Source organism: Primulina huaijiensis, chromosome 2 (genome assembly GCF_012295235.1).
Source record: "Primulina huaijiensis isolate GDHJ02 chromosome 2, ASM1229523v2, whole genome shotgun sequence".
NCBI classification, from domain to species: Eukaryota; Viridiplantae; Streptophyta; class Magnoliopsida; order Lamiales; family Gesneriaceae; genus Primulina; species Primulina huaijiensis.
The window spans coordinates 30,694,688-30,708,512 of record NC_133307.1 but is presented as its reverse complement, the minus strand read 5'-3'; the positions used below and the strand labels follow the sequence as shown (position 1 = coordinate 30,708,512).

The 13,825-nt window shown below is 29.0% G+C and overlaps 1 protein-coding gene across 1 annotated transcript; it reads right to left on the bottom strand.

Annotated features, from left to right (window-relative positions):
• Positions 1 to 9,274: 9,274 nt before the first annotated feature.
• On the bottom strand, positions 9,275 to 12,368 carry LOC140971561 (naringenin,2-oxoglutarate 3-dioxygenase-like). Its single transcript, XM_073433879.1, has 3 exons — positions 11,979 to 12,368; positions 10,257 to 10,685; positions 9,275 to 10,070 (listed from the first exon to the last, which is right to left on the bottom strand). Exons 1-3 carry the CDS (start codon positions 12,333 to 12,335, stop codon positions 9,723 to 9,725), a joined length of 1,134 nt encoding a protein of 377 aa, XP_073289980.1. The 5' UTR covers positions 12,336 to 12,368; the 3' UTR covers positions 9,275 to 9,722.
• Positions 12,369 to 13,825: the final 1,457 nt, after the last annotated feature.

Here is a 13,825-nt window from a genome sequence, read left to right as displayed (position 1 = left end):
TTGTTATTTGAATACTCCAAATGTGTAAAAAAATACTATATTTTTGAACAATCACTATAAATTCAGTCATTGTTGGTTTTTCATTAAAAATGCATTATGATGACTTATCCATGTCATTTTATTTTTTAAAAAATATAGTTGCTCACTCATTATGAAATAAGATTAAGTACTTATTTTGACATATAAAGTATTTATTTTGAAGTTCCAGATACTTGATTTGACTCTTTAAATACTCCGAATGTGTAAGAAAATACTGGATCTTCGAACGATCATAAATTCAGTTATTGTTTGTCTTTTCATGAAAGGTGTATTTGGATGAAATAATCATCTCATTTAATATTTTTTTGTAAAAAAAATTAAATTCCCAACTAAGCATGTAAATTTTAAAGTACTTAGTTTTACTTGAGAAATACCTATTTTGAGTTTGCAAATACTTGATCTCGTAAATGAGATACTCACAATATGTATTAAAATACTGGATATTCGAATAGACAACGTAAATTCACGAAGTATTGGTATTTCAATGGAAAATGCATTTAGATGACATATTCATCTCATTTAATATTTTTTTGTGAAAAAAAATACAAATTCTAAAATAAGCATGAAAATTTTAAAGTACTTAGTTTTACTTGAGAAGTACCTAATTTGAGTTGGCAAATACTTGATTTCGTAAATAAGATACTCACAATATGTATTAAAATATTAGATATTCAAATAGGCAACGTAAGTTCTACAAGTGTTGGTATTTCCATGGAATGTGTATTTGGATGAGAAGTACTTAATTTGATTTTGTAAATACTTGATTTGATATAAGAGATACTCATAATATGTAATAGAATACTGGATATTCAAATATGCAACGTAAGTTCAGCAAGTGTTGGCTTTTCATGGAATATGCATTTGGATGACATATTCATCTCAATTAATATATTTTTTGTAAAAAAAAAATCATAAATAAGCATGAAAATTTTAAAGTACTTAGTTTTACTTGAGAAATACCTATTTTGAGTTTGCAAATACTTGATCTCGTAAATGAGATATTCACAATATGTATTAAAATACTGGATATTCGAATAGGCAACGTAAATTCTTCAAGTGTTGGTATTTCCATGGAATGTGTATTTGGATGAAAAGTACTTAATTTGATTTTGTAAATACTTGATTTGATATAAGTGATACTTATAATATGTAATAGAATACTGGATATTCAAATATGCAACGTAAGTTCAGCAAGAGTTGGCTTTTCATGGAATATGCATTTGAATGACATATTCATCTCAATTAATATTTTTTTTGTAAAAAAAAAATCATAAATAAGCATGAAAATTTTAAAGTACTTAGTTTTACTTGATTTCGTAAATAAGATACTCACAATATGTATTAAAATATTAGATATTCAAATAGGCAACGTAAGTTCTACAAGTGTTGGTATTTCCATGGAATATGTATTTGGATTAGAAGTACTTAATTTGATTTTGTAAATACTTGATTTGATATAAGTGATACTTATAATATGTAATAGAATACTGGATATTCAAATATGCAACGTAAGTTCAGCAAGTGTTGGCTTTTCATGGAATATGCATTTGGATGATATATTCATCTCAATTAATATATTTTTTGTAAAAAAAAAGCATAAACAAGCTTGAAAATTTTAAAGTACTTAGTTTTACTTGATAACACTACAAGAAAAAAGGCCTATGACAACGGTTTTTCCCCGTTGTTGTAGGTCTTTTAAAACCGTTGTTAGAAGCCCTGTGGTTAGAGGGTGTGCTCAAAGACAACGGTGAAAAACCGTTGTCGTAGACGTCTAAAGATGACGGTGAAAAATCGTTGTCGTAAGTATATAAAACCGTTGTTAAAAGTCCTGTAGTTAAAGAATTCGCTAAAAGACAACGGTTTTGGAGTGTTGTGGTAATTACAATTTGCGACGGTTGTTTAATTAATTTACGACGGAAATCATTGTTAACCGTCATTAAAATTAGCGACGGTCGTAATTAAAATGGTCGCTAAAGAGCGACGGTTTTATATACTGTCGCTAAATTTAGCGACGGTATTTTTTAAATTTCGTCGCTAATATTAACGACGGTTTTTTATGTTTTCCGTCGCTATTTTTTTCAGTCAAATAAAAAAAATTTCAATTTTAATATTTTAATAAATATACAAAAAAAACTAACAATGATAATTATATTCTTGATTTACTGTCGAAAATACTATATTCTTGATTTTAAAAATTTATTAAAATTTAAAGTGAAAAACGAAATTAAAATTGTGTAAAAGAGAAAAATTTTAAGTGTTGTGAAGTGGTATGGTAAAAAATGGACTGAGGGTGGGGTTGTTTATAGACAGTTTGCGACGGTTTTGACTTGAACCATCGTTATTTTTTTAACCGTCGCCGATTTAAAATTAACGACGCTTTTACAAGAACTGTCGCTTTATTTAGCAACTGTTATAATAAACCGTCGCTAAATATAGCGACAGTTAAATATAAACTGTCGCTAATTATAGATCGGCGATGGTTTACCGAAACGGTCGCTAAATTTAGCGACGGTTATACAAAAACCGTCGCTAAATTTAGCGACTGTTTTCGTAAATTCGTCGCTATATCTACATCGACGACAGTTTTACTTAAAATCGTCGCTAATTTTAGCGATGGAAATACTTAAACCGTCGCAATATTTAAATTAGCGACGGTTATACCGTCGCTAATTTTAGCGACATATTTTACTTAAACGGTCGCAAAAACAAATATAGAAAACAAAATTTATAGAAAAACCAGTTGAAAGACAACGGTTTTTAACAAACCGTTGTCGTAGCTTGAAAAAAAACGCTAATAGACAACAGTTTAAAAACCGTTGTCGTAGCCCACAAAAAAAAAACGCTTATAGACAACGGTTGTTAAAAACCGTTGTCGTAGCCCAAAAAAAACGCTCATAGACAACGGTTTTTAAAAACCGTTGTCGTAGATATATCAAAGACAACGGTTTTAAAGAAACTGTTGTCTTTGAGCGGATTTTTTTAGGCTACGGCAACGGTTTTTGTTAAAACCGTTGTTAAAAGTAAAAAGACAACGGTTTTTGTTAAAACCGTTGTCTTTATTGTGTTGTTAAATACGATTTTTCTTTGATGTGTTGTTAAATACGATTTTTCTTGTAGTGTAAGTATCTAATTTGAGTTTGCAAATACTTGATTTCGTAAATGAGATACTCATAATATGCATTAAAATACTGGATATTCGAATATACAATCTTTCCATGGAAAATTCATTAGGATACTTATTCATGTCATTTAAATAAATAAACATAGTTCATTATTCATCATGGACTAATTGGTAGATGCATTATGAACATAGTACGTAAATGAGCTTGAAGTTTGCACTTTAAGCATATATATCGATTCTTGGATTAATGATTTATAAAATACTCATCAATATTACTTTACAATACTTTTTGATATTCATTGAATGACTTATTTGATAATTATACTTATTTGACATAATACTTATTGGTAATTATTCATTATACTTATGAGTATTTTTTTCCTTTATACTTATGAGTATTAATTTATAATATCATTAATATTCATTTACAATACTTGTTGGTATTCATTAAATGACAAGGCAATACTTTATTTGATATCATCTTCATTAGTATTCATTCATAATATTTATTGGTAATCATTCATTATATGTATCAATATTCTTTCATGATACTTATTATCAAATTTGAATTTTTAAAAGGTAAAATCAATTATCAGTGGAATCTAATTATGTAATACTTGTAACAATTTAGGTATCACATTTTTCTTTCACGGATCTTATCATGTATTAAATTAAATAAATATGTCATCCAAATGCTTATTCTATGGAAATATCAATACTTGGTGAATTTACGTTGTCTATTCGAATATCCAGTATTTTAATACATATTGTGAGTATCTTATTTACGAAATCAAGTATTTGCAAACTCAAATTAGGTATTTCTCAAGTAATAATTAGTACTTTAAAATTTTCATGCTTAGTTGAGAATTTTTTTTTAAAAAAAAATATTAAATGAGATGAATATGTCATTCAAACGTATCTTTCATAAAAATACCAACGTACACTTGGTGAACTTACGTTTCTTATTCAAATATCCAGTATTTTAATACATATTATGAGTATCTCATTTAAGAAATCAAGTATTTGCAAACTCAAAGTACTTCTCATTTAGGGAGTAAAATTAAGTATTGGTAGACTCGAATTAGATACTTTTTGTAATAATTTAGGTATCACATTTTAACTTCACAAATGAAACATCAAAAGTCACTCAATATTACTTGAAACTATATTTTTTTATATCCCAAAATAATCAAAATTGGGTCATAAAAAGGTGAAATCAAGTATATGTGAAATCAAATTAGGTACTATTTGTACAAATTTAGGTAGCACGTTTTTTATTCACAAATCTCATCATCAAAAAACATTAAATATTATCTTCGAACTATATATTTTGACATACTCAATCGAATTTGAGTATTTAAAAGGTAAAATCAAGTATTTGTGGACTCGAATTATGTATTATTTGTAATAATTTAGGTATCACATTTTTAATTCACGAATATCATCATCGGCGTCACTTAATATTAACTTCAAATTATATTTTGGTATTCACGAATAATTGGATACGAGTATTTACGGGGTAAAATCGTGTACTTATAGATTCTAATTAGATAATATTTGTACCAATTTAAGTATCACATTTTAACTTTACAAATGACACCATCAAAAGTCATTTAATATTACTTGAAACTTAAGTATTTTCTTACACATTTGAAGTATTCAAATAGCCAAATCAAATATTTAGAACCCCAAAATAGGTATTCTATCGATCAAAATAAGTATTTTTTCTAATTCAACAATGAGTGAGAAACTGTGTTTTTTAAAAAATTAGATGAATAAGTCATCTTAATGCATTTTCAATGAAAATAGCAACAATTATTGAATTTATTGTGATAGCTAGAAGATCCAGTATTTTCTTACACATTTGGAATATTCAAAGAGTCAAATCAAGTATTTGAAACTCCAAAATAGGTATTTTGTAGGTCAAAATAAATATTTAATCTTATTTCATGATGGGTGATGACATTTGTTTTTTTAAAAAATAAAATGAAATGAATAAGTCATCATAATACATTTTTCATGAAAAGGCCAATAATGACTGAATTTATGGTGAATGCTCGAAAATATAGTATTTTCTTATATATTTGGAGTATTCAAAGTGCGAAATCAAGTATCTGAAACCCCATAATAGGTATTTTGTATGTCAAAATAAGTATTTACTTTTATTCCATAATAATTGAGAAACAATATTTTTTTAAAATTATATTTTAAATGGAGAAGACACATATAATTTTTGTGGATAAAATAATATATTTATTTAAATAATAAAGGGTAAAAAACTAAATTTTGCTTTATAAGGGTTAAAATTAAAAGAATAGATTTGTCAGGTACTGATTCCTAAAAAAATATGTCTAGGTACTGAATCTTGATTGAAACATTGATAGAGTTATTATTTTCAAAATTCACGGTTAATCAGGTCTAGACAAATTGGGACAGACCGTATGTATAGTCAACGAAATTAATTAGATGCTTCAATTCTGTATATTTTTTTTAAAAAAAATTCAGATTAAGCGATTAATATCAACACTCCAATGAAAAAAGAAATTAAAATTCTAAGATAATCGAAGATAAGTTGCTAACAATAAAAGTTTACTTATTGACCAAAAATAAAAATCAGGCCAAGTTATAGGACCAACTTACAACTTCAACTCATCTAAAATAATTATCTATTTATTCTTTTAAAATATCGGTTTTCTTAAAATTTTGATTGAATTTCTTTGTAATCATTTATTTCCATTAGAAATTTTTCTCCTCTTAAAACCATGTACAATTTTCTCTTATTCTTTGATATAATTTTGGAATTTCTTTCTAATCTGAATTTTTCATTAATAATTTTTTAAAGCATTCAAAAAAACAAAAATATTTAAACATAAGTGTATATTATTTATCATTTTATACAAGTATAACATATATGAAGGGAACATCAGTACTTTGAATTGTGATCCACAACTAATATGTAGCAATATATTGATCGCTGATTAGAGAATATATTCTTCTTCCTTTTCTTTACTTTCATGATGAATTTAAAAAGGTAAACAACCATATTTGCATCGATCCCTTGCATTATGAGTGTAAATAAATATGACTTATATTTTGTTTGGCATCCATATAATATAATCAAAATAAAAAGCAGAATTTGTGCTAAAGCACACATATTTTGATTATAAACTTTAGTTATCCTCGTATATATTCTCATCCATCAACTCTTAAATTTCGAAAACAAGAAATATTTTCCAGACGGTGAAGAAATAATCAAGAAAACGAAATAGAAAATGGGTTGGTTTGTAAGAGACAAGAGGGGTATAAGCTGGAAAGATCAAACCCTAGATTCAATATCGCTGCCGCCTCTGCCATTAGTGGTGTTTTTCGGGATCTTCATCATGTTACTGTATTTTGCATCTTATTCGGAGTTTAAAGAAAAGGTGGAAAGAAGCAAGATGGGGTTGAGGTTCGGCCTCATTCTGCTGCCACTCGTGGCGGTTCTGGTGCTGAACATGATGATGCTCCGCCGCAGGTGGTGGCGCCACCACTTTGGAATCCAGAGGCACGCGTCATGGGCGGAGGAGGAGGGGAGTTCTCCGGTGGGTTTGTTGATCGTCTTGGTGGTGGTTCTTGTTATGGTTTATTATCAGTCTTCTTTCCAGTACGCTTGGTTTAGACGCTTTTAGGGAATAATATAGTACTGCGCTCTTGTAAAATGAATCAAACCGCATGGTTTGGATCTATTTTCAGGTAATCAGGTTTCAATTAATGTTAAAATCTATCGAATAGTAAAAATTGGTTTGGTTTAAATTTTGTATAAAAATAAACCAAATCAAACATATTCAAACTATTTACATTAATATAAAAAGTCAAAAACTTATGTGAGAAGGTCTCACGAGTCGTATTTTGTGAGACGTATCTCTTATTTGAGTCATCCATGAAAAAATATTACTTTTTATGCTAAGAGTATTACTTTTTATTATAATATTGTTAGGGTTGACCCGTCTCACAGATAAATATTCGTGAGATCGTCTCACAAGAGACATACTCTATAAAAAAATCGTATAATAAATTTTATTAATTTAACGTGATTTTTCTTGGATATATGTATATTCCATTTGATTTTAAGTTATATTGTGTTATTAGCGAGCTTTGATATTGAGAATTAATATATTGCATATTTTAGCCAAAATATACATAAATACAATCCCAATGCACGTCTAGGTCTTTTTTTTTTATTTTTTTTATTTTTTATAATCATTCCATTTTATGATAAAATAAAATCTAGTTTATGATGAAATAAAATGTTTACTCAACTTCTATCAAATATCAATTGATGCTTTTATCAAATTATAACATCTCATTCACTAATTCACTTTGAAACTTAAAAATTAAAATTAGTCCTCCAAAACCAGACCAAACGAAACCGAAGGTTTGAAATTTTGTAAAATCGATAAAAACATGGTTTGGTTTGAATTTTTATTTAAAACTGAACCAATATGTGCTTGAACACCCCAAGATACGCATAATGCACGAGGTAATCGAAGTAAATCATGAATTTAAATAAAAAAAATTTTTGTTAAATTTTGATTTAGTTCACCCTTATATTATACTCTTCTTGATTTTTAATTTTTTAAAAATCTTTTATAAATTTTGATGTTGTAAGTCAATGATAGGTATGCCAGGAAAATGGCATTCGATACTCACGAAAAAAGTTAATTAAAAGCAAACAAGATACCCTATTTAAAAATTAATAATAGTACTCTTTTACAAACATATATTTTTAATCATAAAAATTAATAATAGTCTTTTACAAACATATATTTTTAATCATAAACATAAATTTTTAAAATATATTGAATTTACGTAGAATTTTATGCTCTAACGTATTGAACTTATTTAAAAAAATTCTGAACTTATTGAACTTCTTTATTAGCAAATAAGTAGCAGATCAATTTCTATTTTTAAGTACTGGTTAATTTATCGTTGCTGCAAATATTTTGAAGAAAAGATATACAATATATGATAGATTCGAGAATAATCAGTTTCAAATAATTGATGCAGTTGTGGGAAATCCTAGTAAGGTTCCTTGGAAACGATTAATTTGACTATATATATCATTGGGTGTAGGGATGACAACTTTTGCAACAGGTTCGAGACCTCGCGAGAAAAACTCGAAATGGAGATCTCCGATTTTTTTGGATCAGTGATTTTTAAAATTCTCGAAGTAGTTTGGGGTGAATATGAGATTATGATCATCATTCCCGAGCCCGCCCGAAAATAATATTAATAATAAAATAATATTAATAATATAATAATGTTATTTTTAAAATATTAATAATATTATTATCACTAATAATAAGTTTTGGTTCGAAAAAATATTTGAACCTACCCTCGTCTTATTTCATTAATATTTTTGAAATGGGTATGAGGACGAGGATTAAGATTTGATCCGCACGGTTTCGGGTTCGGGGATTCCTCGAACTCGGAAAAATAGGAATCGGGACGGGTATAAGGGTGGAGATGGAATTCGGGGACAGAATGAGAATAAAGATGACAAACTCGTCCTCGTCCATACTAGTTGCCATATCTACTTGGATTATTGCTCCAATGGTCAAAAAGTGAAATCACGTTTTTTTTTTAAATATGTGAACTAATACATTGAATCATATGAAAGAATGATGTTATCTCTTTAATTGGGTCTACCGTTGGGACCCCAATGGCCAAAGGATATAATTGAATTAACACTTGAAAACCATGCAGAACCGATACATAGCTGATAGCAGAAAAACAATTAATTTTCCAAACAAAGCCTCGGTGGTAATCAATAACTTCCGATTTATATAATTTTAAAAATAAATAGAGTTATACATTCCCTCAATCCCAAATACATATATATGTAATATGATGCATATTCTTTTACAATTATCCTAAATATATACGCTAGTTTATATATTTAATAATATTTTTCATTTTTTTCCCTATTACACTCCTATTAATCAAGTCTAGAACATTTGTACAACAATTTATTGAACGAATTAAATAAAAGCAAAATATGAAATTTGTTTGTTAATTTATTTTTCCAATTATATGAATATGTATGAAAAAAACAAACTAGTACGTGGATTAAGATTAGACATACACCTCAAAATATCTGTCTGAATTGAAAGGCAACTGTAGCTGCAGAAAGTAATTATTGGTAGATTCAAGAATCCTCAATCTATTTGATCAACCAACCAAGTAGTTCTACATAACTCAAATAAATTATACTAGATATTTATTTGATTTAAATGAACAAAATATTCGAAATGTTCTTGAAAACACAATCTAGATTATGTATGATAAGTATACATAGAAAGTATGAAAATCGAAAATTCGGGAAAAGTCATTAGAAACGCATGCGGAATCCTTTAATTTATATCATATGTTCCCATGGAATCTTGTGATATCAAAAGGCCGATATTATAAAATGCCATAACCTGTTTAAATGTATTATATTGCATTTATTAACCAAAGCAGAGTATCCCATCACTGATCGAGTGAAAACAAGAAGTCCATCTCAATTAAAAGTAATATGTGGTCAAGCAAGAATCTCTTCCATTCCTTTGGAAATTTTAACATTAACAGGAAGCAGTTTGGTATTGTTCTTCACCTCATCCTCTGCTGATTCAGCTTGCGTCTTTTGAAGATGATCCTTAGCCAATTTCTTAAGCCTTGCATGTTCGAGATCATTGCCCATCTTCCTCTTGTACATCTCCGAAAATGTTATCGGTTCTTCGAGTATCGGTTTGTCCCCATATCCGATCTTTAAAGGGTAAACAGTGGCATCCGGTGATGGATTCTGAAATGTTGCTATCGATAATCTGCTACAGTTTGAGTTCACTACCGCTTGGTGATCCGCATTCTTGAACCTCCCATTACTTAGATACTGCATGCTTGAGGACGAAGATCAACATTATTAATAGATTCCCCTAGCTCTTTAATTAATACCTTTTCAAGAATAATCTTCATTATTTAATTGTTCAATGAAATTTTTCTATGTATCTTTTACGTTATGTTGTTAGAACAGTAATTTTTTTTATTCTTTTTCTTAAAAAAAATGTTATTAACTCACATGACCATGGTCACCAAGATTGACTACAAAAGCCCCTTCAACTGGCTGAACCGTGATCCAAGTCTGGCCACCATCCCGGGTCGCCTGAAGCCCACCGACCTGGTCCTGGAGCAGTAAAGTGATCGTACCCGGATCCGTGTGTCGCTTCAGCCCGAGTGTGAGATCCGGTTGAGGGCATTTGGGGTAGAAGTTCACCACAACCTTTTGATCCATGTCCACACAGGCCTTACTTAATGCATCCTTCTCAAGTCCCATTGCCTCAGATAAAACCTCCAACAATTTGCAAGCAAGATTCATCAATTGCTCGCTATAGCCCTCCGTCACGGCCCGCCATCCCTCAGGCTTTTCGGGCCATCTTGAGTAGTCTCGGGCCCTCATAGGGTACGAAAAATATGTCACAATTTCTCTCCAGTCTTGCACTGTTTCACCCTTCAAACAGAGGAAAAGTATTTATTTTTTAGGCTCTTGTTTAATTTTATGTTTAGTCATGTAACTTGTTATGTTTTGAATTTTAGTCCGGTAACTTATTAATGTTTGGTTTTCATCTACTAATTTGGATTTTTTTTTATTTTGCTCATTTTTTTTCCAAAAGACTAGCTCCTTTAAATATTGTTTATCTGATATCGATGTTTTTCTGCGTAGCTTATATAGCGAGAATAAACTCATGTTACACACATCAAAATAAATCTAAACAAAAAAGAAAAAATGACACAACGTTACCCAATATATATTTCAAAATGAGAGGAAAAAACTTGTCGTTTCTCTTTATTTTTTTAGATAGATTTTAATGTGTATAATATAAGTTTTATTCTTGATATATGAGTCATGTGGGTGAGTATTAATTCTAAATAAGCAATGTTTAATAGATTTAGTGGTTTAAGATGATATGAGATCAAAACAAAAAAATCCAAGTTAGTGGATGAAAACTAAAACAAAAAACATACCAAACTGAAATTATAATTTTTCGAAAGAAAAATGTCTGTTAGACTGATTATAATTAATATATAGAAAAATTTCAAATGATCTTTTCTGAAAACGTATACATTTAACTTTAAATTAATTTAAGCTTTACCTAATTAATTTCATCTGTAGAACTAATTAGTCATTTTCAATTAAATTTGTGACAACGGCTGAGGGATACTTCTGAGGTTGTACTTTGTTTGGCATACATAAATGATTAAAGATAAAGTTCTTTTTTTTTATGTTTTTTTTAAAGTATAATTTTTATATCTATGAATTATTAAGAATTACAAATATGTGATGCATGCAAATGCAATCTAGAATATGGTCGCGTTCCGGTCGATCAAATAAATTTCATTGTTTTTTAACTCTAGTCTTTTTTCCCGTGACCTTCTAAAAATGATGTTGTAGTAAAAAACAAACTTCCAAACAAGTAGCATGGCCTTTCAAATTAATCAAAACCACAAGCAATAATAAGGAAATTAGGGGGAAAATGTATTATTTTTAACCATATATATATTCTTAAAATGTGATTTTTTGCTCAAAACTTGAATTTCCATTCTAGCGATTTGTGGTGTTGAATAATTTGTAAGGTCTCACGTACAATAAGTAGGGTCATGCATTATATCACCTTAAGTTATAAACATGTATGTATATATATACAAATAAATTAAATTCATTATGTATCGTATCTTCAAAATATTATATTAATATTAATGAAAAAATATTCAATAATGAATGCAAAAGAACGAGTGTATATACCTGCAAATGGCTGGAGACAATAAAACCACCTTTCTTGCCTCCACTCATATCATAACGAAGCTTCTCCTCCGGCGGCAAGTCAAAAAACCCGCGAGCCAAACGAGTCATTTCTGTTGTGAGTTTTGCATCGACTCCATGATCGATCACCTGAAAAATCCCCCAGTCTTCACAAGCTGCTACTATTTTTCGACACACTTCATCCCTGAGGGCCCCAGATTCATCTATCCCGACAAGGGATATCACCGGAATCTCGACGCTAAAGTCGTTATGCGCAACCTTCGGCCTTTCGTCTTCGTCCCTGATGAATTTTGGATGAAGGGACTCTTGTTGTGCTTGTTCCGTTAGTGTTTTCGCCATTTGGTTTTGGTATAGGGAGAGTAAATGAGATAACTAGTTAGAGTTCACGTACGGGTTTTAATACCGCGGCTATACCTAACTTTCTTTTTTGTATTTGTACTTAACTTTCAACTAATTTAGTTTAAACTAATAATTTCAAGATTAATAATAATAAATAAAAAAGCTATAAATGTAAAATCGGTCGTGTTTTAGCCCATCTTCACAAATCGGAGAGAAAGACCATCAAATTAGTTGATTTGATATTCATTTTAAGTAAAAATTAATTTCTTCCAACTAAATAATGGACGTTAAAATCGGGAAAAAAAATTACGTAAATGAAAATATGTATATCATAAAAAATGTCCTAATGTTGTTGCCATAATATAAGAAACGAATGAATTGAATGATGGTTAAGAAACCTCACATTTAGGGGAGACTGGGGGATGGCCAGCGTGCTTTCTGAACTAACCTAAATTTTAACTGTACCTAATTTTTTTCACATACCTATTTTTATTTTATTTTATTTTATTTTTATTTTGGTGGCAATTGTTTTTAGGTTTACTAATTTCGGTACTGGGCTGATTTTGGTTCTGTAAATTTGGTCATTAGTATAAATTTCGTTTCAAACTCTCATTTTTGGAATTCAATAATTCGGACCAGGAATTTTGGTTTAGAATATTTTAGAGATACTTTTCTTCCCTTTTTATAAAAATAATTTTATAATTGTATATCTGAATAAACTTTGTGGTTAAAAAAATTTGTTATTTGTAAATAACTGTTTTTTTTAAAAAAAAAATGTTATATTCAATTGATCTTACGTGTCGGAAAGTAGATAGAGACGTGTGATTAATTTATTACATTGTGTTAAAAGTAAACGGGTGGGCATTAAAAAATAATTATTATTAAAAAAAAATAGGCCCAAAAAGCCAAACTTGGACCAAAATGAGGCCACGTGTTCTCATTATCGTTAGGGACTAGGTGAGGTTGGCAAGTCTCAGTTTCTGTAAAACTAACTCAAATGGATAAGAAATCATTCGTACTAAAGTAAGACCACTGAAAATTAATAGTGTGAGGGATTTTGTTTATCATGAACAGTAAAAACGTTTTGTGTATTAAATATTAATGTTGTTTCAAATGTTGTAATAATTTTAATGATGATATGTTGCATAATAATAAAGCATAAAAATAAATAATTTAAATAAAAATAACTCAGAGATAATTATGCACAAATATAAATACTTGTTCGATACCTCATGACAAAATAATCACTAGAAAAATTGATTGAGTTTACAAAACTAACAATCGTGATTGTATAAAAAAAACTATCTTCCTTAACACATTAATGAATCAAATCGCATTATAAAAATAGCAATAAAATAACCAAAAATGCAAAAAATATGTTCCAAAAACTGGACCAACAAAACGAAATCTTCAGTAAACACTTTCATAAATGTTGCCCTCATATGTCTCTAACAACCACATCAACACAGTTGTAAACGATAGTAATATTC

Coding starts and splice junctions, on each gene's coding strand:
- LOC140971561 (XM_073433879.1), bottom strand. CDS start 12,335: ATGGCGAAAACACTAACGGAACAAGCACAACAAGAGTCCCTTCATCCA. Junction 10,686..11,978: donor TTGTCTCCAGCCATTTGCAG/GTATATACACTC, acceptor CTCTGTTTGAAG/GGTGAAACAGTGCAAGACTG. Junction 10,071..10,256: donor ATCTTGGTGACCATGGTCAT/GTGAGTTAATAA, acceptor TCAAGCATGCAG/TATCTAAGTAATGGGAGGTT.